Raw genomic sequence first — 24,243 nt, forward strand, 5'->3', positions numbered from 1 at the left:
CGGAGATCCCAAGCTGATAAAGATGGTCGCACTGAGGCAGCTGAGGGTCTGAGCGCAGTTTGCTCTGGTTGGATTGCCTGTCTACCCACAATGCAGCTGTCTGCTCATGCTCAGCGAAGTGATTCCAGAGGAAGAGAAGAAGAAAAAAACACAACAGTGAAGTGAAAGAAACTTCCCTGTGCGTGTAGCGCCCTGGGACCCCAGCCGTGGATATTGTACCAGCACGTACAAAAGGACGGCCGATTCAGGAAGCAAAAACACCCAAATACGCTGCATCGGATCGCCCCGGCTTGCCCGTGTCTGGCAGCAGCGCAGGCTTTGTCCCCCCCGTTGAACGTTGTAAATAACCCACTTTGGTGTCTCGTCTGCTCGGCTTCGCTCTCTATGTTTGAGTATCTTCCGGCGGCCGCGGCGGTGGCGACAGCAGCAGCAGCAGGGCCATGAACAGCGGGCTCCCAGCTTCAGCAACTCCGCTGGCGGGGGTCGGGATTCCCAGCGTCAAGGTGAAGTTCTGCCGGTACTACGCCAAGGACAAGACCTGCTTCTATGGAGACGAGTGTCAGTTCTTGCATGAGGACCCGTCCATGGCGGGCCTGGCGCTGCACGGCGGCGGAGGCAGCCCCGTCCCGCTCTCTCTGCCCGGGGGACCAGCGGCCGGATACCCACTCGGAGGAGCGGCAGGCGCCGGGCCGGGTGGCGGTGGGGCAGGAGTGCCCAAAAAGAGCGACCCCCTCGGGCCAGCAGGCACGGGACTGGACGGACAGTTGCTTGCCAGTGAGACATCCCTTTCATTACTCACTACATCGGTGTGCATGCACGAAGGCCTAGCTCGGTCTCGCTTTGCCGCCCGCGCTGTTGCACTTGGTTTCCCCGGCCTGTAGCTATTGTGTGGAAATCGAGGCCGGGGCTCCGCGTTGGGCCTCCTCTTTCTCTGGGTAGCGGGGGAACTCCCCCAGAAAGTTTTAGTCCCTATTAAAAAACAAAACAAAACAAATACTCTTCAAAGACCGGAGCTTTAGGCCAAACCGTTTGCACGGTTTCTTTTTTTTATCTTTTGCGGGGTTTTTTTTAAATAATCCTGCACCGAGCCCGTTTTTTTTAATGCGTGTGTGTGTGTTAAGGAGCAATGTGGTTTATTTTCCAAGTTTTCATAAACTCTCTCTAAAAAAAGGGGGGGGGGGTTTATGGAACCGAAGGCGTAGAAAATGCACGATCGTGCATTTTTAATCGGTATCTAGATTAGCCAGCCAGGCAGTAGGCGGTAAATGCGACACGGTTGCTGGTGGTGTGAGATTTGAAAAATGCCAGGGCTGGTCGGCGAGTTTTGGTGAGTTCTTGGGGAGGGGAAAGGGGGGTGGCGGATGATGCAAAATAGCGATGTTTGTACTCCGAGGCGCTGCGCGGTGCCTGGGTCTCGGTGTTGGGGGGTTTTCATTTCGGACACAAAAGGTGTGCAGTTGTTTACGTCTCCTAGCCGGCCCTCTGATTGGCTGCCCGCCGGGGGACCGCTTTGAGGCGCATGGGTATGGACAGGGGGAGGACGCCGGTGTTATTAATCGATACATATAAACCAACTTGGTCTCTGGGTCAGCAGGTGGCCGGTATGAGGAGTCAGGAGTCGGTGTCTCGGGAATGTTCTGTTAGTGACAGGAACGGCATCCAGGGCTTTCGGAGACATTGTGCGGTTTGGACCACGATGTTACAGGAGCTAATAACGGAAGAGGGTCAGCCTTAGAAAAGTGAAACTGAAAAGAAAGAGACCAAACTAGTCACTAGCAGCACGGAAATAATAATAATAATAATAATAATAATTCCCTACACTTCTATAGTGCTTTTCTGGGTACTCCACTCGGTGCTCTTTACAGGTAATGGGGACTCCCCTCTATCAGTACCAGTGTGTAGCCCCACTTGGATTATGCAACTATAGCCAAATTACACCAGTACACTCACCACACACCAACTCTCATTGGGGAGGAGAACATAGTGATGAAGTTAATTCATAGATGGGGATTTCTAGGAGGCCAGGGTAAAATTTGTCCAGGATACCGGGGTAACACTCCTACTCTTTTCGAGAAACACCCTGGGATTTTTAATGACCACGGAGAGTCAGGACCTCAGTTTTACATTTCTTCCGAAGATCAGAATAATTGTTTTTGGCATGGTGTCCCCATTAGTGTGCTGGGGCGTGAGGACCCACACAGACCGCAATGTGAGCGACCCCCTGCTGATCCCTCTAACGCCTCTTCCAGCCGCAACCTTAGTTTTTCCCAGGAGGTCTCCCATCCAGGTACTGACCAGGCTTCAGCGGGCTGCCAGTTGTGAGTTGCAGGGTGATATCGCTGCTGGCAAGCAATGGGATGTACAACCCATACTCCAAAACATGGGCCTTTCAAACGGAAAACCGAACTTTTATTTACTTTGCACTGAATTATTTCACACACACAAGATTGAAAGAAGAAAACATTTTGCACCTCACTTGGTCACTGTTAATCTAATGGCCCAGTAGGTTTGGCTAGCTGCTGCAGTGATGGTCATGCATATTTGTAGACTGTGGTTGAATGATGAGCCTAACATTTCTGTGGCTTGGCATTGCTATGATTAATGGGGAAAATATAGAAGTTCAGTTCTTGTTACCCTTTCTTTCATGGAGGTTTGTCACTGGTGTCGGTAATAGTTAAATCTTTTTTTTGCTAATCTGCCCAGTAAACGTTGAAGCCAAAACTAAGCAGCTACCCTTGAACACTGAGCATGAGGACCATCTGCTGCTATTCCAGGTCACTGGCGATCTGTGATTTCAGCTCTGTTGGCATAGCCAGCAAAGAGGAAATTTCTTGCACAAGAAGTAGATGTAGTTTTTAATAAATAGTTGTTTTTTTTTAAATATCAAGGATGTACCATTTGCCCCAGGTTTTCTAACATTCAAAAGTGATGATCAGAGCTAACCACACACCACAAAGTAATGAGGAAAAAGGCTCAGTGGTGGTGGCAGGGCTTATAGTAAACATCATGCATTGGTTGCTGAACCTGTGCAGCTTCTTGTTGTGTTACACACCTGAAGAAAGCTCAGCAGCTGACAATTGTTTTCCTTCTACTGTTCTGCATGCACTTAATCTTTCCTAGATACAATGCATTTGATGCTCTTGCTCTTCTCAGATGTTTATTTTTGCAGTGATGTGCTTTTGTATCAAACCCCACAGCAGCCTTACTAACAGTGACATGTTTTTGACTTCGCAGTCCCAGGGATGGATGGAGGGCCTTTAGCAGATGCCAGTCTGACAAATTCATATTTCAGCAGCAGCTTCATTGGAGTCAATGGGTTTGGAAGTCCTGCAGAGCCAAAATATTCCATGATGCAGGTAATAATACTTCCGCAGGAGCCACCTGAGGAGCTGTCCTGGCCGTTGCACTTGGCAGTTTGCAAGTGTATTATATCCCTGGAAATCGCCTGTTTCATATGTAATCAGTCTGAATAAGTGCTTTGAGGGTGGTGTGGGGAAAAGTGACTTAGTGCTATAAAATGATTCGGTGAAGATGGAAGTGTTGGAAATTGCAAGAAGTGTACGTGCATCTGTGGGTGTGTTGGTTAGTAGTGCTCAGAGCTGCAGAATAGGACTGTCTGGGATCGTATTTTGGATCTGTTTCTGTAATGCCTCTGAATGTGTACAAGTAGAAACCTTAATCAGCAGCAGTGCTGCGGACATTATGGGTGGCTTTAGTATTAATTGAGCATCAATATAATATTAAATTTGTCTACTTGTCAGGATCACCATTATATGAATAAATTATTTTTCAAAATCTGTATTTTGGGAATGAGGTTTTGATCCATTTATGAATGTACACCTGCACTGGTCTTTCTGAGGTTTGTGGACACTTGCTGTTCCTGAAAGGAGCCACCTGAGACGTCACCTGTGACCTCGTGTCTAGTGGTCCAGCAAATGTTAGAGAAAAAGCTCAACTTTTTTTTGGTTGCAGTTCAGTACTTTGCCTTCCTTGTTATGTGAACAGTTCAGGACTCTGCCGCTCCTCTGGCTGTGTAGTTAGATTGGTTGCGTCTGCGCTTGGCATCATGAGGTCACATTCTGTGATGTGGTCTCCTTTCAGGAAGAGCAAGTGAAGACAGCCTCTGAAATGACAGGTACGTGTTCGTGCTTCTAAATCCTTTAAACTTGCCCTCCTGGATGTAAATGTTTGGTAAGTTATTGAATCATATTAAATTGTTTGGAGAGCCTGGCTTGTGAGTTAATGCAGTAAATATTCTGTTGATGGATGTAAACGCTTCAAAATGAAATGAAAGTGTCTGGTGGGTGGACAGCCACCATTTCAATGACTGCGTGTTCAAATAAGGTAGTACTGTAAGCATGGACCTCTTCAAATCTGGGTCCTCCATCCACTCTGAAAGTGGGAAAATCTGCATTTATTGCAAAATGTCACAAGTTCAGTGCAGACTTCTTCACACTCGAAGGGTTATGATGTGTATGTTTGTAATTTCGTCTTTCAGCCTAATTCTTGCTTTCTTGTCATTTTGTTTCAGAGAATGACGAGCAGCAGCAGCTCTCCAAGCTTGCTGAATGACAGTGCCAAGAGCTATGCCCCACACGGTGACGTGTCTGCATTGTTACGCTGTTCTGTTGTTCTGACTGTTAGCATGTGTATGAGTGTATGAGTGCTGTCTGAACTGTGCTCCCCGTCTCCCAAAAGAAGTAGGACACTGGTAGTGCCCAAGTGTTCAATTGAACCAGTCAGTCCACAAGCGCATGGAAATGTGTATTAATATATAGCTTTTTGTTCCAGTAAAATAATTCAGACCATTTAATATACTAAGCAAGAGTTATGCACTTTATTAAGCCTGTTGCTTACTAGATCAGGTCATGCCTTAATCATATGATTAGTAGCTGCATCAGATGTAATTATTTGATTGCATGTGATACGATGCTGGCATCCACAGTGTTATGTGAAGATGTGGTGCCCACGTGCTTCAAAATAAAAGAGGTTATTTGACATGGTTACACTGTTTCTTCATCTTTAGGGTTTCACCCTAACCCTCCTGAGCTCCTGCCAGTTCGCTGGCTAATCTAGAGAGTTGTTGGGCTCCTTTTCTGACCTTGTTAGAACCCTAACCAGGGTCTCCTGTTTGCCAGCCTTATGGAGATTCACATCGTGTCACTAATGTCGCTGGATTGCAAAAACTAGGGCTACCTAGCCTCTTCCAGGCTGACGGGAGCCTGGAGGGCTTTTAAGTTTTTTTTGTTCCATAGATCAGAATGAGTGTCCAGCCATGCACATTGATGACTGAAAGAGTTGCTGTCCCTAGCTGACACTGGATCAGTATTGAAGTGTACAGAAATACTCAGGTTTTTGGATTCCTGATGCAGTACAGTAGGCTTTGGTTAGAAAAAAGGACATTTTCCGCGATGCTTGAAGTTCCTCATTCCTGCGGAAAAGGTTTATTGGAGCAGTAGTCATGGTGAGCATGTCTCCCAAGTGTAAGTAAAGAGATGGTGCCCAGAATTGTACCGTAGGCTAAAGTGTACTCTGTGACTTGACAAAAGCCAGAATCGCAATGCAAGGAAACTATTTCTTTCTTGCAGTACAGGCAAATAATTGAAATCCAAGGGCCTTTATAGGTTTCTGGCTGATAAATGTACTGCTTTTCCAGGCGTGTTCTATTTCCAGGCTGTGGTTTCCTGTACAGGACTCAGTCTCTTTACACCCAAAGCATAAACTCAGACATAGCAAGCAGCCAAGTGGTACATCAGCTTTTCTATTGTGATGTACATTTAAGAAAAAATAAGCTAAATCTAGCTTATCTGCTTAACAGTAATAAAAGCCTGCATTTGTATATACCTTGTATTGTGTTTTGAGTATTTCCTTCATATTATGGAAGCTCAAATACATGTAGTGGCAATAGAGGAGGCTTTGTCTCTGGCAATACAGCTCTGTACTTAAAGATGTGCGACAAGATGCAGAGAGGGATCCTATTCAACAAATTCCTGTTTCATAGCTGTTTTGAAAACAATGCACCTTTAAACCAAAGTAGGCGCAGAAAACAAACATGACAAAAGAGAGCAAAAAATGTGCTTGCTTAGTTTCTGATCTGTATTATGTTTTCAGCTACATCATTTTCTTGTCCAAGAACAGGTTCTGAAATCATGACCAGTTCACAGAGCTTTAAGAGCATTTCCTTCAGTCAGGTGTTAGCATGGCACTCCTGATGCACAATGCTTAAGTTAGGAATGTAATTAGTTGTAGTCTCAGTAGTAGTAGCAGTAGCAGCAGCAGCAGCAGCAGCAGCAGCAGCAGAAGTGTTTTTTTTTTCCCAGTCTGCACAATTTTACTTATTTAAATGTAGTGTCTCTGTTTGCAGATCCGGTAAATTCGCCTGTATCGTCTTTATTCAATGACTTTGCTGCACTGAGCATATCTCAGAGAAGGAAGGTAGGTGTGTCAATAGACTGTGATCAATACCCACCCACCTTTCAACAGACACTTCACCCCTAGATCACAATGACCTGTGTGAAATCTGACAAACTACAGTTTTGCACTATTGAGACGCAGCTCAGATCTTTGTGAAAATATGAAGAGGCTAATCACTGTAAAGTTCTTTGAACAGTTCAAGTGCATTTTGTGGTTATGTGGGGGGGGGAAAGTGATTCCCCAGTTGACAGCAGATGTCCCCCTTTCATGATATTAAAGGCCAGTCCTCCTACATGACCCATCTGAAGAGCTTGTAATCTATTCCAAACCCTTGTCTTGGTGTCCTAAGTGTGTTTGACGCGTGTCTGTGCGACAGGCTCCCAATCCCACAGCCAGTGAGTTCATTCCCAAGGGTGGGCCCACTCCTCGGATGGCCAGCGTCTCCCAGTCCAGCATGCCTGCCTTTTCCACAGCCTTGTTCTCCCATCAGACCATGGCCAGCACATCTGCCGCAGCTCTTGCTCCAGGTGAGTCAGGGGAGGTGCTGCCGGTCTGGCAAGGTGCAGGTCTCCGTCTGTGTTGCCTCTTGGCACAGAATTGGAAGAAGCTGGGCGACAGAAATGGGTCGTGGTGTTTGTCTTGTTTTAAGGACGCGTGCCGTTTTGTTTCTTGATCGCATGATTGCAGCCATCACGTTGTGGGGAATCGGCGCTGCATGTTTGCTTTGTCTTAGGTGCGGGTGCATCGCATGTGCATTGGCAGGGAGGTTTAATGGGTGTTTGCTTATCCTGGTCGGGGTTTTTAGATAACTAGACAATATTAAGTTATTTTTGGCACATTCTGACAGTGACTGGCAGGTGAGTGGCTGCTGATAAAAAAAAATGAGGAAGAGTTAAGGAAGTGGAGAAAAAGTGACTAAAATCTTCCAAAGTAGTTGCATTTACTTAAAGACGTATGACGTTGTGATAGCTGGAATGCTGGATTTTTCTTGAATAAGTAGGTGAATTAATACAGTAAAAATATGAATTGCTACAGTACTCCTACAGTGTGAAAATGCTTCACGTTCACGGAGCTGTCTATGAGGGAGTTAAAGTTTCAGCTTTGGCATTTTTTTTTTCCTGGCTTGACCTTTATAAAAGAAAAGAAGTGAAACTTAGTGTTCTCATTTCTGACATGAATTTTGAAGATCCTGACGAAGTGAATTTTAGCAATACCTTTTACGTGCATCACTGGAGGGACTCTTAAAAGTGACGGGAAGAAGCAGCATCATGAAAGTGCACAAAGGGTATGGTAAATGATGGGCAGTGTGAGCTCCTGTTGCTTGTATACTGGCGTGCCTTTCATGCAAAGGGTTATGGGAGTGTGGGACTCCCTGAAGTCAATACTCTGACCCCTTTCGAGAAACAGCTGGAGGAGCTGCTCAGATCCCTTAGCTGTGAACCACCGAACGGGCTGGATGAGCCAGATAGGCTGATCTGATAAAGAGGAGCGCTGATGCCTTGACCACCTGCTGCATGGGACTTTGTCCTTCTGAAAGCCTTTTGTGTTTGCCTTGTTTTTCTTTCGACTAGTGTCTCGGAATTTACCATTGCTCCACCTTTAGGAATGTCCCTTTCCGCTGGGTCTTCGCCGCTGCATTCGCCGAAAATCACCCCCCACACGTCCCCCGCCCCGCGCCGGCGCAGCCACACACCCAACCCGAACCCTGCCAACTACCTGGTGCCAACTAGTGCCTCTGCCCCCGGCTCCGACCCTGGCGGGCCGTCCTCTGCTGCCCACGTCATCCAGAAGGAGACGGTGGGGGGAACTACCTATTTCTACACGGACACGACTCCCGCGCCGCTGGCAGGAATGGTAGGCTCTGGGCCCTGGCCTCTTTTCTTCCGAGCAGCCCCGGGCCCGATTGTAGGGAGTAGTGTCTGTCACCAGGCAGCGCCTGATCCTGAAATCGTGGATACGAGTGGAGCCGTGTCACCCGGTATTCTCGCGTGAATATCCCAGGCTCCCGGTGAAACTGCTCGTGTGATTTTTGATGTGTGCAGGCAGTGGTTCAAGCCATCACTTTGTTTTTGTTCCCGTTCTCTTATGGCGGTGTGCTACCAGCCGACATAGAATTAGATTGTTCGGATTTCGGACTCGGAAGCGCTCGAGGGGAAGTGAGTCAGAAAGTCGGGTGAGGAGTAGCGTTTTTTTTTTTTAATTAATATTAAAGCAGGCCAGTAAGGGCCTCCTTCTATGTTCAGGGTAAAGTATGGCCCATGTTGGAGAACTGTAAAATAAACGTGGGATTCGAAGGCGCACAGATGTCAGGTCGCTGGCCGGGATGCTGTAATCAACATGAGCGTTTTTCTGTCTCATCTGTTTGTCAGAACGTGTAATGGCTTGTTGCGGGCTAGTGATGAGCTGGTTCTGTTTGAAGCATGTGTTCAGTATGTGTTGCACACCTTCTAAAGCCAGCGCTCAACAGCAGCTGACCATGTGTTTTCTTGCAGGTTTTCCCAACCTACCATATCTACCCGCCCACTGCTCCTCATGTGGCTTACATGCAGCCCAAGGCCAACGCCCCTTCCTTCTTCATGGCAGACGAGCTCAGACAGGTATGACCTGCGCCCCGTCTCCGTTCGCGCGCCGCACGTTGGGAACGCCGCTGCGATGCGGAGGGTCCCCGTTCGTTTGGCGTCCGTAGGGTTGCTCGCGGCGCACCCACACTGACGCGACGTGGCCGGGAAACTGAGAAATCCAGGAACGTGGGGATGAAAACAAGCAAACAAAAACAAAATCTCTGTGTTAATATGCATGTCTGCCAGGCTACGGTCTTGCAGACTGAGGGATGTGTTAAGGAACCCTTTATTAACACCTTTTTCCCCGAAAATAGTAAAGAAAATATTGACTGTGTTAAAAAGGAGAGAACTGCAGTTACAGCAGTACTGCCCATCCTTTTGAAAGCAGAGGTACCTCAGAGGTACAGAGGTACACACAGGTACTGTGAAAAGCCGTTCTGTGACCTTGTCATGTCGTCTGCATGTGACTCCTTTATGAACTAATGCTTCCTTTATTACACAGGAGCTGATCAACAGGCATTTGATAACAATGGCACAAATTGACCAATCTGAGAACCCAGGTAAATACTATGGTCTGAATTTTTTATTTTTTGCTTTGTTTAAAAACTTTACCCCATTAAGCAAGGAGAGTATGGTTTTGCTCTGATTTTTTTTTTTAATTTCACTTGTGCCGATTTTGTAGCTTTGTTAGCGTACAGGACCTCCCTTGTGAGCACACATGCTTTTGGTCTTGGATCCCAGCGTGCCCCGCGGGGCTTTTTATAGAAGCAGATGGAAGGCACTGCTAGCTGTGCTGTCGTCACTGAACAGTTTTGGACCCTAAATTGCCCAGTGTTTTAAATAGTGTTTTGGGTATTGAGCAGAGCTACTGGGAGTGTAAAAATGCTTAAAATCAAGTCATATGTGCATATTGTGAGAATGCATATTCTAATGCACCTTATTTGCAACGTATTTGTGTTTAGGGATTGTAAATGTTTTTCTTCAACAAGGCTCGATCCTAAGCTTGCTGTTAACTTATTAGGAAAAAAACAGGTGGTTTGGCATCAGTTTGGCCACTGTCTGTCAGTTAGCAGGTGGTTTGGTCTGACTTCAGATTTTAATCCACAAACACGCAGGAGAGCACCTGATATTTTGGTAGGTGAGACAGTTTCCTGTGAAAGTCAGCCAGCCTGTTTCCCAGTAGTCACAGGACAGAAGGGTTAATTAAGGGTTATTCACACCCAATGCGATAAAATCTTTAAGGGAGAAAGGATCTATTTATAAGGATCTTTTCTTGCTGCAACACACAAGAGTTGACAGATGTATGCACAAAAAGTTCTGTGTTCTCGAGAAAAGTTACATTCTAGGAAGTGAAAAACTAGCACAGCAGGGAATCCATAGGAGATAAAAGTTACTTGTATACAGTAAGTAACTTTTCAGAAAGATTTTTAGAAAGTTCCACATGAAAAGAATTGCAGTCCCAAATTGAAGTCGGTAGGCATTCTTGGTTAAATGGTACAGTGACTTCAACATTCCCAAGGGTTTTGTGCACAAAACCATTGCGAATAGCCAAATTCACATGTAACCAAGACATCTCTATACTGTCGCACCATGTACTACAGTATATAGTATGTGTGATAATTAAGGTACTGGTGCATTGACATTATTAAAAAAAAGATTGATCAACTAAAAGAGACAACAGTAATTACAAACTTACAGTAATCAGTTAAAATAATTGACATCAATCTCTCCTCTGCGCCCAGCCAGCACTTATTCTCTCTGCCTTAAATAAAACTCTCAGCGAGCCTATAAATTCATGTCCAGCCTGTCGTTGCCCACACAGTGTGACATGCTGACCACATGCTGACCATGTTGAGATGGAGATCCTGGGTAGTGGGTGCAATGGGCAGGGGGAAAGGAGAGGTCTACTCACTCGCTAGATTTGTCTCGCCATCCTTGTCTGTGGCACGGCTCATTTGAAAGTTAACGACCTTCGGCTCGGTTTCACCCCGCTCAGCTCCTTTTCCATACAAGACCCCGTCAGCCAGGCCGAATAAGCCAGTTTGCAAATACTAAATTTGCAGATGTTGAGTGCAAATAAAAGGTGAATGCTTAGATTGTGGTGATGTATAGGACCACTGCTCTTCTGAATTTACTCTAACGAGTGGGATTCCACAAGGGCAGGCTAATCAAGCTTGTGAGTGACAGCGAAATCTGATGCAAGCTGCAAAAAAGTTGCAAAAAGTAGAATTGAAGACTGAGCGCACACCTGGCAGATGACCTTATATGTAGAGTGTGAAGTGTCGCGTGCAGATAGCAGAAGCATAAACTGCAAACTTAGAACGGGAAATAATGAGCTTGAAGAAGCGATCTGTGAAAAAGATTGTAGTTGTATATTTTGACATTTTCTTCTTACAGACAGTGTAGGGAAGCAAAAAAAAAAAGTCAGACGCAGTGTTAAGATATGTGATTTAAAAAAAAAAATGCAATTTCAACACTGCATAATCTAGCAAAAGACCTTATCAAGAAAATTGTGTACAATATTACGAAAACAATATCGCTGCTGAGGCATCAGTCCAGAGAGGAGCGAACAAGTGTGTTCCTGGTCTTAAAGGAATGCCCTGCTCTGACTTGTAGACGTGACTACAAGGGGACCTGACCTACGTATCCAAAATCCTGAAGGGCACCGCCAAAGTCAGTCAAGTGTCTGCAGTTTATAAGGTACTGGGGGGGGAATTCACCTCTTCCCTGTGAATTCCCCCCCCAGTACCTTCTGGCAGAGCAATGCTAGCAGCGGTGCTTTCAATGTAGTCTGCGGTTTGAATTTTTAGAGAATAGATGAGATTGTCTGAGCAAATGCTTTACAAATTTTGCGTCAATCTGCGTGTTATTCTCCCCGAGTTGCTGGAGCTCTTGGCTGAGTTGAGTTCTCCGTGAAGTGCTGCAGTTGACTCCCAACAGCTCTCCTGTAGTCCGTGAGCTCCGTGTCATCTTTTTAAAATGATTCGTGCTGCTGATACCAGGGAGTTCTGTTATTTTCAGCAGTGGTTCGGGGGCGAAGATTAGTCCATTGTCCCCAGGCATTAAGAATCCGTGTTCACTCCTCCCCCGGAAAGACCATTGGCGAAACGCGTTACTGGGAACGTGCGGTAGAATTAACTGCAGCCGCTGGAAGTGGGCACGCCAGGGCTTGAATCTCCCCCGCTGTTTTGCTCAGGGGTCCCGACTGAAGTGGACAGCTACCACAGCCTGTTTCCTCTGGAGCCGCTGCCTCCCCCAAATCGCCTCCAGAAAACGAGCAACTTCAGTTACATCACGTCCTGTTACAAAGCTGTGAACAGCAAAGACGACCTGCCTTACTGCCTTCGAAGAATCCAGGGTAAGAAATGCCGCTCTCTTGCTTCATGTGACGTTATTTTCTGTACACGTCCCACACGTGTTGGCTTCAGCATGGCAACACACTGCGTATTTGGTGCTTTATCTGAGTACATGTCCACATAAGTTGCTTAATCTGCAGTATTTTCCCTTTAAACCCACATACTACAGGTGTAGGGTAGTTCCTGCAGCAACTGCATATATTCAAATGTATGCCTGTTTGAAATTATAATTCTCCATTTAAATGAAAAAACAGAGGTCTTAATAATATTCCATAATTTCATTTAATATTTGAAATTTATCTTGGGTAAGTATTTTAAAAGCAAACCAAGATCAATGGGAACACAGGGGTTAAATTTTACATTTCTTTGCTGCTAGCTTTCTCTTCCCCCAGCGTCAAGGAAAATCATAATGAGGCTCTTAATGTGGCCGCAGTTTTATTTTCATGTGTTGTGTGGAATCTTTGTAGAGTGTCAGTGGGGGGGGAAGGTCCGGGAAGACCTGTTTGATCATCGCACCCTGGTGACCACTTGTGATAAACCTGTGCACGCCTGTGTTTTCAGGTTTTAGGCTCGTGAACACGAAGTGCATGGTCCTGGTGGACATGTGGAAGAAGATTCAGCATTCCAACTTTGTGACGCTGCGAGAGGTGTTCACCACCAAAGCGTTCGGAGATCACTGTGAGCATCACAGCCCGCGGAGCACTGTACAAGTTCAATGTGGTTTTTGGGCGGTGCAAAATGGGTCATTTCAGTAGCTGAAAGACCCAGTTACTGTACTGTATGTGAGAAGCAGTTCCTTCTGCGTTAGTCTGGGGGATGGTGGATGCTGTGTTCTGTGGTCATGCTCTTGTCTCCGGCTATGAATGCAGTGCCTTGGAATCTAAAGACAGTCTCTCAGTTCCCAGTGCTGTCCACAGGTTTTCGATTGCCAGAATTAGTGTTTTAATTTTGCATTAATAATGTTCCCCGCAACAGTGCTATTTTATCAGGTATACATCACACTTTCTCAAAGAAATGGTGATATGGGTCCATTAATTTACTGTTTTGTGTGAAATTTACTTTATATTACTATATATAAAATTGTTTTCAATTGGACTTGCAGGGCATGTATTTGTTTTAACTTTTGTCATTGCATGACTTGAATTTATTTTTGCAAGACAGCATATATTCAGACTTGTAAAAGACTCTGTGTGGTCCGAAGGCATCAAGCTGGCCTCTGGGTCTGGCGTGTGGGTGATTCTTTGTGGGGAAGAGGGCGGTTGTTTTGAAGTCAGACAGTAGCTGCGGTCTCAGCTGTTGCCCTGTTGCCTGCAGCTCTCGTGTTTGCCTACGACTTCCATGCTGGTGCGGAGACCATGTACAGCAGGCACTTTAATGATCCCAGCGCCGACTCCTATTTCACGAAAAGGAAATGGGGTAAGTAAACCATCAGTTTATTAACGCTTGTGATCAAACGAAGCGAGCAGTTTGCGCTCAGTAACTTTATGAGGGCTCCCGGGGCTGGCCAGTAAAAAGAAAAGCACTGGCTGTCGGCTGTGACATTTAAAGGCGCCTCTTTTGGGCCTTTGTTCTGCACAAAGCCTCACTTTTCGTGCCAAAGCTTCACTTGCTTGAGACAAGCGCGCAGTTTCGTTTTATTTTTTTTCCAGTAGTGAAAGGGGAAACCTTGGTCGAAACTAAGCGTTCTTATGGTATTGTGGACATATCGATTGGGGTCTAGCACCAAACCAGGGGACGGAGAAGAGGAAGTGAGCGTCCTGCTCTCTGTGGACGTGTGGGGGGAGTTGTACACAAGCGAAAGTCTCTGCAACATGGTTGCCGTTACCAGAGCTTTTTCGAAAGAAGCCTGTCCTGTTTGCATGCCTCTACTCCCTTTTTGGCCGGACGGTGTGGTTGGCCACTGTTCTGCTCCTTGGCATGAAGTTCACAGGTCCACCCCTTGGTGTGTCTGTGCAGAAAGGGATGTGGTAAAAGGCTTTTATGCTGACAGCGGGTGACCAGAAGTGCAATTGGCTTTGTTTTGCTCCAGACACCTGTTGGGGTGGCCTCTCCAGTCGCATCCTGTTCTCTGCTGCCAGCCTTTTTTTGCTGTTTGTTTTTAATATGCCATTTTTTTTGGGGGGGGGGGGGGGGGGAAGGGCTTTTCTGCCTATTTTACAAGAAAAGATCCTAACATTTTTGGTGCAAGTTGTTTGTTTTCTGTTTTGCATCCTCTTTGTCTTATTCCTACTTCTAGTTTCCATCAGGCACATACGTTTTTTTTTCCCGAATGGTGTGTAACTTTCATTTTGTTTCATTGGGTTTGGGGGGGGAGGACAGTCTTTCACCAACACCCCTGCTCTGAGAGTGTTTTTATTCGTAGTTAGGTTTAGTTTAGTTGTGTAGTTAATTTTTTTTTTTGTCTGAAATTCTTGCAGAATTCATTTCTAAAGTTCAGATTGAGTTTTTTCAATAAACCTGTAATGGTAAACTGTGGAAATTGCTGTGGACTGCAGGTCGCCTGTTCCTCTTGTCCTGTCATTGTGCCAGTCAGGAGACACACCACTTCGCAGGCAGCTTTTTCCAGCTTATTTTTTCCCCTAACACGTCTTGGTACAGGAAAATTATCACACTTTCTTTGTGTAAATCTCTGTAGAGGTGATAAAATGCAGTTGGACCAGGAATTATCCATCGAAGGTGGTGGTCTGTTTTTTTACATACTAGTGCAGAGTGGTGGTCTGTGGTGAAGCAGGAAAAAAAAGAGATTTCCCGGTGGTGCTTGTTGATAAAATCCATCGTCGAGTCTTCTTTAGAATCTGGTGCTTTAGTACACAAGTCCAGGATTTTGGATTCTAGCTACTGCCTGTTTAGAACTAACAGAAAACCATCATAAACGGTACTTTCCTTGAATGAATGCTTTAATAACCATGCACTTTCATCACTTACGTTTATAGCCTGGGCTTTGTTAGCAATTTTCCTGAAGTGCTGGAGAAGAAAAGTAATCGATTTAGCTTTTTCTCTGTGTCCCAGGCGTGTGTGGTCCCCTCCAATGCCTTTATCTTGCAAAGGCAGACTTGAGTGCGTGTGATGGGTCCCGCTGTACAGCTCTGCTTCGCGTCGTGTAGCTTAGTGGGAGGGCGAAGTGCTGTGCTCGATGTGGCGGACCCCTGCGTCACGCGCCTGGTCTCTCCCCCAGCAGGGCAGCACGATGGACCTCTTCCTCGACAGCATGCAGGGCTGCTGCCCGAGTCTCTGATCTGGGCCTACATCGTCCAGCTCAGCTCCGCCCTGCGCACCATCCACACTGCCGGCCTGGCCTGCAGAGTCATGGACCCCACCAAGATCCTCATCACAGGAAAGACCAGGTGCGGCTCCTGATGACGTCTCGCGCTCTCCCTCGCCTTTCCTCCTGCGCCCGGCATTGCCTTGCAAGCCTACGTTTTGTTTCGGCCGCAAGACGGATTCCCCCCCCTCCCTCACCCCCTCCCCCGGGACAGCCGACCTCAGGAGGTTAACACTGTTGCATAAAAAGCTTCAGCAGTGGATTTGGAACTGAAGACCGTAAAGCCAAGCAGATTTATCAGTCAGTTGGAGCTTTTTGGCATTGCCTTGTAGTTCTTTAAACGGAGATTATATCTCCACCTGCTGGTTGGCTTGTTGGAAATGTAATTTACAGATTTTTTTAAGAGCCTACGTACAGTACGTCTGCGGTGACGGTGCTAGCAGAGGTCCACGGCTATGTTTCCCAGCAGCCACTATGGGATTAATATTTTAAAAAGTTATTTACGTTAAGATCTCTCTATGCGTGAAAAATCTGTGAGATGTAGAAGGTTTTATATTAATATTTTAATAAAAGGCTGCAGTTGCTATAAATCCACTGTGGCTTGTTTGTTTTAAGGGACAGTTTAAATTCATGATGTCCTTTTATCTGAAAACCTTTTTTCCCCTAAGGTTACGAGTGAATTGTGTTGGAATATTGGACGTCTTAACATTTGACAACAGTCAGACAAACCCATTGGCATTGATGGCACAATATCAGGTAACCTCATGCTTCTGGACAGATCTCATTTTTAGCAGCTTTTTTCAGGTTGTATTTGACACGTCCTGTCATCTTCAGATGTTTAAATGTGCATGATTTAGTATTTTACAGGCGTTTAAGAAGAAGGTTGATGCTCCTGAAACAAGTTTATTAACAGGTTTATTTAATACCTTGTAAGCATGATGGACAATGAACATTGCTTTAGAAGAAATGCTACTGATGAATTTTTAGTCTAGCGATAGCAGCTTATTATGTTTCTAGAAGTGTATTTTTAAGAAATTGGGATTTTGCAAGTGCTAATATTTCTTTCCCATGGTTTTATTTTTCTCCCTGTCTTTAACAGCAAGCAGATCTCATGTCCTTGGGCAAAGTCGTATTAGCTTTAGCTTGTAACTCTTTGGCAGGAATCCAAAGGGAAAATCTGCAAAAAGCTATGGAGCTTGTTTCAATAAATTACTCCTCGGATTTAAAAAACCTAATCCTGTAAGTCTTGGCTTTTTATTGTCATCTCCCAGCATTTTTAGATTTTTTTGTATATATTTTTATTGTCGTCTCACACTTTTATTAGCACATTTTTAAAATGACATATGCTATATATGCACACAATTTTCCCATTTTTAAATGTGTTTTTGAGAAGTTGTACGTGTACCTGTTTAAAAAGGTTATTTAGTTTGAGCAGCTCAGTCTGTCGCACCAATGATAGTGCATCTGTAACCATGAACTCTTGTAAGAATGTGAAGCAGAACTTTTGGCATTCCTGCTTGTACTGGGCTTTTCTTTAAGTTTTGGAGCTGGTCCACGGCAAATTTAGGTTGATTTATAACTGTGTGGCCTTGTGGTGCGAGGATGTGTTTTACGTGTCTGTGTAAAGCTGAAAGCTCATGATGAACGGCCTGTTCCAGGTACTTGCTGACAGAACAGAACAGGTTGCGCAGCGTCAATGACATCATGCCTATGATTGGGGCCAGATTCTACACCCAACTGGACGCCTCTCAGATGAGAAATGATGTCATTGAGGAAGACTTGGCCAAGGTAAACTAGTCCTCTAAAGGACTGAATGTGCTTGAAATGTTTAAGCCTTGTGTTTAATGTTTAGTATGAAGTGGCGATATGATAAAGATTGTTGAAGGTGTGCACAGTTCAAAACTACTTCACTACTGTCCGACAAACCACAAAGTTACGCTTTGACACTAGACCTGGTGTGAATGAGAAATTGTCTTCTGAAACAGCTAGACAGTGTTGGTAAAGAAGTCATGACCTGAGGTCCTCTATATAAATTAGGACTTTAATTAATAACTCCACCCTTTTTAATTAGGACTGGCTGAATAGAAGCTCTAAATAGTTTTTGATTGCAATGTTTGTTATACGTTTAAAATCTTTTGGTTTTCCAGCATGGGTTACAGTTAACCTTAAATTAGAATGCTTTTAACCTTTCACCATACACACATGAGCTTCTGTTTTAAGGTTAGCCCCAGTTCCTGGTGGTTAGCTCATGTGCTTCCGCCTGGGAGCTGACATGCATGAGTAAGACTAGGCACATTCCTCCAACGTGACAGTAAGCCTCTGCATAGGTAAATGTCACCAAACATCCCCAGAGCTCCCATCATTTTCTACTGGGCAAAGAGAGGAGTCAGCTGTCCAGAATGGTCTTGAGAGAACAATTTCAAGACTCTGGAAAAACTTGTGGATTACGGAAGATTATATGGAGCTGTAGATTTCATGGTCACATTGCTCAATATATAATATCTGCAGGGAGAGCTTGATCGCCAGATGTTGTATTTGTGGTGTTCTTTGTCACGGGCTTGCCCAGCAAGAAGGATTCTCAGATTTATGGACACTACAGATTATTAATATATACAATCATATAATTATATATGTAACATTAATCAAATATTTTAGAGTCAATAATACAGAATGCAGATTATTTCTGTCTTCAAAGAAAACCCCTGTGCACAGCTTGTTGGTACTTCTGTCCTCTGGGCCTTTTATTTTCCCTGCACCATGTTATTTCAATCTTTGTGAATATATGGTCAGCATTTCTTATAACTTCAAAAGAATGATCATCATTCATCAACCATGAAAACTTTCATTTTATTTTTTATAAATGACTTTATTCATTTGCTTAAATAGCTACTCAGCCACAGATTTACAACACTAATGCTGATGTTTGACTCGGATGGTACAGTAGTAGTACACTTCTCAGTGCAGCTTGAATGTTCCATAGGGGCGTTAGAAGGAAGTGCTGCTGTATGTGCAAAATGTCAAAACGATATTTTGGGTTTGTTCTTGATTGTTTGGTTTTTTTAAGTGCTGCATTTAGCCACTGAATATCTTATCAGCTTCTAAGAACTGCAGAACCACAGCAGGATCTTTATTCATGCTTCCTGTTCTGTTCTTTACTTCTGCCAGAAGAATCTTGAGGTGTTAACCCAGTTCTGACCACCCGGGCTTGTCACCCCTCCACACAGGCCATCTGTCCAGTGCGTTTGTGAAAACTGAGTTTCGTCTTGTCGCAAAAGAGGATCTTCATGCGAGAGAAGCTGCCTGAAAAAACTATGTACAAGGCGCACCGTGTCTTAGGGTGTTTGAAGAAGTAAAAATGGAGTTCTGGTGGTTTTTTTTTATCTACATTTTGTTCTTCTCTTACACGGTCATAGGGTTCACATTCAGCAGAGAACCCCAGGGAAGCACTTCTCTCATTTACAGAAGCACTCGCCTAATGACTCTTTTCATACATCTTAAAGTGCATTTGTGCAGGCTGTAAGAGCACTGCTGTACCTATCTTTAGCTGTGTGCTAACAGAGTCTTCTTGTTTTCTTAGGAGGTGCAAAATGGGCGTCTTTTCCGACTGCTTGCGAAATTGGGAACAATTAATGAGAGGCCAGAGTAAGAGCTGTTAAACTGATGTAACGTGTGAAAATGTCCTAACACTTGATAAGCGTTTTTTTCTAAATCCTTCATTTTAATGTGGTTTGAAGAGTATCTTTTTGGGTTTTTAAAAAATTGAACGAGCTTATCCCACTTTTAACTTCGCAGCGCGTTCTTTCTCTGAGATTCCCGTGCTTTCTAAGACCGTTTTCACTGCTGTCGTTTCTCAAAAACGGGGGCAATGAAAAAAAGCTCTGTTTCGAATATATGTACTAGATTTCTGAAAATTAGTTTTTATTTGTCAGGTACTGCACTGTGCAGTGTATTTTAGCGAGGTGGGCCTGTAAGAGCTGAGCATGTTTTAAACTAGATGTTGAGTGCTGTGACTTTTATTGGTAGCCAACAGGGGAGGCTTTGTGGTCCTCAAAAGTGTTTCTGCCTAGATTCCAGAAGGACCCCACCTGGTCTGAGACAGGAGACCGCTATCTGCTGAAGCTCTTCAGAGACCACCTCTTCCACCAGGTGACTGAGACGGGCTCTCCCTGGATCGACCTCAGTCACATCGTTTCCTGTCTCAACAAGGTAACGCCTCCCAGTCATGCTCTCTCCAGAATCTGGCTGATTTCACCAGTACCTTCTGGGGATGTTGTAACTACCCCTGTCCAAAAGCCTCCCCAGGAACGAGCTGGACCACAAAGACAAAAAGATTATTAAAGCTTTCGAAGAAACAAATGACAAGACGCAGCAGACGAGTAAATCCCGAAATGCTGTACGTGTTTCTCCCTGTGGTCAGGAAGACTTCCCGAGAATGCCCGGAGGGTTAAACTTCAATGCTGGAGTTAAGACGGCATCATAACGTCCCATTACCGATATCTGTTGTGGGGTTTTTTTGCGTATCTGCCGAGTGTTGTACCCCATTTTGTCCGTGTTCCTTTTGCAGTTGGATGCTGGTGTGCCAGAGAAAATCAACCTGGTGTCCCGCGATGAGAAAAGCATTCTGGTGGTGACCTATGCGGACTTGAAGCGGTGCTTTGACAATACCTTTCAGGAACTCCTGGCAGCTGCGAACGGTCAGTTGTAGTATTTGCTGGAATCATGATGGAATTCACCAAGGGACTAAAAACAATAGCAAATTGCACTACAGCTGAACAAGTCATCTCATTTCACCTTTCCTTTTTTGAGACAACATAAATGGGGGATGAGCGTCGCTGCTTGCACTTCAGTCAGGTACACTGTTTTGTGAAGAAGGATTTTTTTTTTAATTGAATCTTTATTTTCCTAAATATAGCCTACAGCTAAAATTATGAACTGGTTGGCTGTGAAGACGTTTTTTTTAGATGGGGAACACAAAACCAGACAGATAATGTTCCTTCTTTTATTTTTTTCCCAAGTGGTCAATGCACTAAATTTTAATTTTTTTAAAGATACTCTTCTGTGTGATCTCTGAGGTTTTGCCACGCGGTGTAAGTAAGGGAAAATCGACCTTAGAGGAGGAAAAAAAATCAATATGGGTAACCTTTTATATTGTCCTTCTTTTAACTGAAGAAGTAACTGAACAGCAGTTTTTTTTTTATGAGTCACCTAAAGAACTGTAAGGACCAGGTGTGTAATTCCTCTGTCTCAGTGACTGCATTTTCATTAGAACTGCTGTTAGTGAGGGATGTATCTGATCAGCTCCATAGACTGTCTAGGATGAAACCAAATAGATGTCTTCAGTGAAACATGTAGAATGTGCTATAAAGAAATGTGCTTTTCGAAGTTGTTCAAATTGGAGAGGAGTGACGGCACTCTCTATTCTTAAGAAAGGATTTTATTTTTTGGGGGTGGGGCTGGGTGGGTGGGAGAGGGAGGTGTTTAGCTTTGGTGGCAGATTGGAAAATAAACACCAGCGCATTTTTTAAAAGATTTCCGAGTGTTATTGTCACTTATCTCAGTTTTTCGGACTTTCTGTGTATGCAAGCCTTTTTTTTTTTTCCCTTCAGTCACGTAGAAGCCAAATGTGCTGAAAGTACTGTCCTTTGAGTTGATTTCGGCATTTAAAATCTTCGGAAGCTGCAGCAGGGTTTCGTTTGTAGGCTACTTTTACACTGGATGTAAAACCAACATGTGAGTCCCTGGAGATAGCCTGTGAACCCAGCAGCAGTCTGCTTTTCTTCACCAGAAAGAGGAGACTGCAGAACCCGTGTCATTTATGGTCAGCTGTGCCTTTTTTTTTTTTTTGGAGTCACCGAAATTTACTTCCTTTACAAGAAAGTGACCTCAGTCGGCTCACAGGACTCCTCTGCGTCACCTCCATGTAGTATTGCATTCAGGCTCGGCTCGGCTCGGCTCGGCTCGACCGGTCCTGTGGTGACGGGCTCTTTTCTGCTGCATTGTATGAACTTCTTGGATGTTCGAGACCACTGAGATTCTAAATATAAAAGCAAAAAAAAGAAAATGAAGCCTGACTCGGACCCTTTTCCAAGCACTGAATGCTACCCATTGCTGCGTTTCCCTGTCACGAGATCCCAGGCTGTCTCTGTGGAAATGGTTTTTCTCAGCACTTGCAGTCATTACACACTCTTGGTGTTCAATCTGCAGTTCTTTTTCTGGACAAGTTTTTAGGGTTGCATTGCTCTTGTGATTTTTTTTTATAAGTTGTAAGAATATAACGTGGACTGGAGATTTATTTTTTATTATTTCAGACTTTTGAAGATGCTTTTTTGCGTTGAGATGTGTTCAGGTTTGGTTTTGGTAGCACTGGTTGTTGAATATGATAAAACAATCTGGAATTTTGGATATTCTGTATAGATATTTGACTTTGGACAATACTTAAATCGCCCTTCTTTCAGGATGTTACTGAAGAGAAGAAAGAAACGTTGAAAACCAGGATTTTTAAAAGATCAAGCAGAACCGACTTTTATCACCGGCGTCTTTATTTGGCAGAAGAGCAGCTGTTTTTTTGTATGTTTTTGACAAATCACATTGTAATTATTTTATATAAAGAAACATTTGGTATTCTAGAAGAAAGTAAAGGACACTTGCTTAATTTCCGAGCAAGCAAGACAATTGTTTCCGTAATCTCTTTACAGACAGTAAGGGGATCCTCTGTGTGTGATTGTATGGGCATTTTGCCTGCTCATAAAATTAGTTTGTGGACCAATATTTACAGCAGTGGAACTTTTTTTAAACAGATGGAAAGGTGATGTAAATCCAGGGCATAGACTTTAACCAGTCAAAATACCCTCCCAGCTGGAATTCCTGCAGATGGGTTGTTAATTGAATCTGATGTTTTAAAACTATATGTGCACTTCTGAAATGAGATGAGGGAAAACCGACAGGAATAGGTGCTGCATGTATAGTGTGATTTCAGAGAATGGGGGGGTGGGGTGGGGGGCTTTATTTGCTACTTGAGTTTATAAAACCTTTTGAATTTGTGGCGGTTCACTCCCTTATCAATGAACCTCCTGTTTCATTAGCAGTCTTAGGTGATATATTTGTTTGTGGTCTGTGTGTAACTCTTAAAGCCACAGTCACAAGGGTATTTTTATCCGTTTGTGTTCTTGCTGTCAGATTATACCTCCTGCATTCGCTGCTCTGTGCGGCACGGTTTGCCAGTGCATGAGGAATCCCGGCTTCACGCCACGACTTCGGTTGAAAGGGACTTGGTTCGAAGCATTATGGGGAAAAACGGATGGAGTGACTCTTTCAAGCCCTGCTTTCCTGCTCCTTCAGCTGTTGAAGGCGGCCTCTTCCGTGGTGCTTTCCTGACTCTGCTATGCCGGTGGCATGTAGCTTTCCTCCCTGTGGGAAAGGCTGCTTCAGTGCTCCTGTATTGACGAGGTGGTTTGCCCTTCAACGAGGCCGGCAAAGTCCTCTTCCACAGATTACTAGAGCTTTGTCGCTTCCAGACAGCAGGATGGGCGTTTTAAAAAAAAAAAAGTGCTGTCAATCTACAGTGGCCTTGGGTGTTTTCTCGTGAGCATTGATTTTAAAAATTGCTTGCATTGGTGTAATACTCTTCCTTCCCAAGCACTTTGTGTGTAGAAGGGGACCCATGTTATTTTTCTCTGAAGTGCAACCCCCCCCCCAATGTGCTGCACCCATCCTACAGAGCTGATCAGGTGGGGGGAGTGTGAAATGAATTGAGTTGTTGTAATCCAATTTGAAGTTTAGCTAGCATGCCCATCTAAACACCATTATTCTTTCAAAGGAAAAAAAAATTGTCACAGGATCTTAAATGACCATGTGACAGGACCGTAGTCAAGAGCAGTCCCACCGACCCCACTGCATCCCCAGTCACCGTGTTGGGCTGTTCGGAAATACAGGTTCAGAGGAAAGAGCGCCACCTGCTGGCACACCATCAGCACTTGCAGCAATAATCCGATTTTGCGTAGAGGTCTCCCAGCACAGCACTGACCAGGCTCAGCCCTGCTAAGTTTCTGAATCGGGCTATAAGGCAGTACACACTGCTCCCACTAAAATAAGGAGTTCTCATGGGAGGTGTTTTTTAAGAAAATAATTTTGTAACTGTTTGTAAGTTTAGTATTCAGTAATGCTCAACTCCAGAACCAGGGTATCCATGATCATAAATTGTATTAATTTCACCCACAGTTCTTTTGCTCTTTTAAGTGTGTTTGGGGGGGGGGGGGACCCAGCAGTTTTGTGCTGCATACAGAGCACATGTTATTTACACGTATTGTTTATCTGAAGACCCAGACATGAGCAAACAAAGCTGTTGTAGGAAAATAAATATTGTATGCATTTATCAAAATGGATAGGCTGGTATTTAGGAACATGCATTTATGTGTCCTTATACAGTAAATGCTTTTTTTTTGTAAAAGGAGTTGGGTAAATGCCCACCTGTTTGTCAAGGTTTTGATTTAGGAAAGCACGTTGTTTTGCCCCTTTCTCTGACCTCCAATACACAGCTCCCCATCACGGCTCCTCTTGTGTTTCAGTGTCACTCACTTTTGCAATATTTGTGTGTACAGCAGTATTTTAATAAAGAATACCAAAATATTTGTCTTATTGTTTTAAATGCTGT

At 44.4% G+C, this 24,243-nt stretch overlaps 1 protein-coding gene across 4 annotated transcripts; it reads left to right on the forward strand.

Moving 5' to 3' along the window:
• The first annotated feature begins 130 nt into the window (after positions 1–130).
• On the forward strand, positions 131–24,237 carry pan3 (poly(A) specific ribonuclease subunit PAN3). 4 transcript variants are annotated; one of them, XM_088920414.1, is made up of 19 exons: positions 131–774; positions 3,235–3,356; positions 4,532–4,598; positions 6,365–6,435; positions 6,791–6,941; positions 8,018–8,268; positions 8,907–9,011; positions 9,478–9,535; positions 12,172–12,333; positions 12,893–13,009; positions 13,646–13,747; positions 15,507–15,675; positions 16,262–16,349; positions 16,693–16,832; positions 17,252–17,381; positions 19,171–19,235; positions 19,661–19,799; positions 20,158–20,287; positions 21,200–24,237. In XM_088920414.1, the coding sequence occupies exons 1-19, from the start codon at positions 441–443 to the stop codon at positions 21,205–21,207; spliced, it is 2,409 nt and encodes an 802-aa protein (XP_088776540.1). In that variant the 5' UTR covers positions 131–440; the 3' UTR covers positions 21,208–24,237. The 4 variants fall into 4 exon arrangements, with proteins under 4 accessions (XP_088776540.1, XP_088776538.1, XP_088776541.1 ...); XM_088920412.1 differs by having other exon boundaries at positions 22,049–24,237; XM_088920415.1 differs by having other exon boundaries at positions 132–774; positions 15,510–15,675.
• Positions 24,238–24,243: the final 6 nt, after the last annotated feature.

Source organism: Atractosteus spatula, chromosome 7 (genome assembly GCF_055471065.1).
Source record: "Atractosteus spatula isolate fAtrSpa1 chromosome 7, fAtrSpa1.hap1, whole genome shotgun sequence".
NCBI classification, from domain to species: Eukaryota; Metazoa; Chordata; class Actinopteri; order Semionotiformes; family Lepisosteidae; genus Atractosteus; species Atractosteus spatula.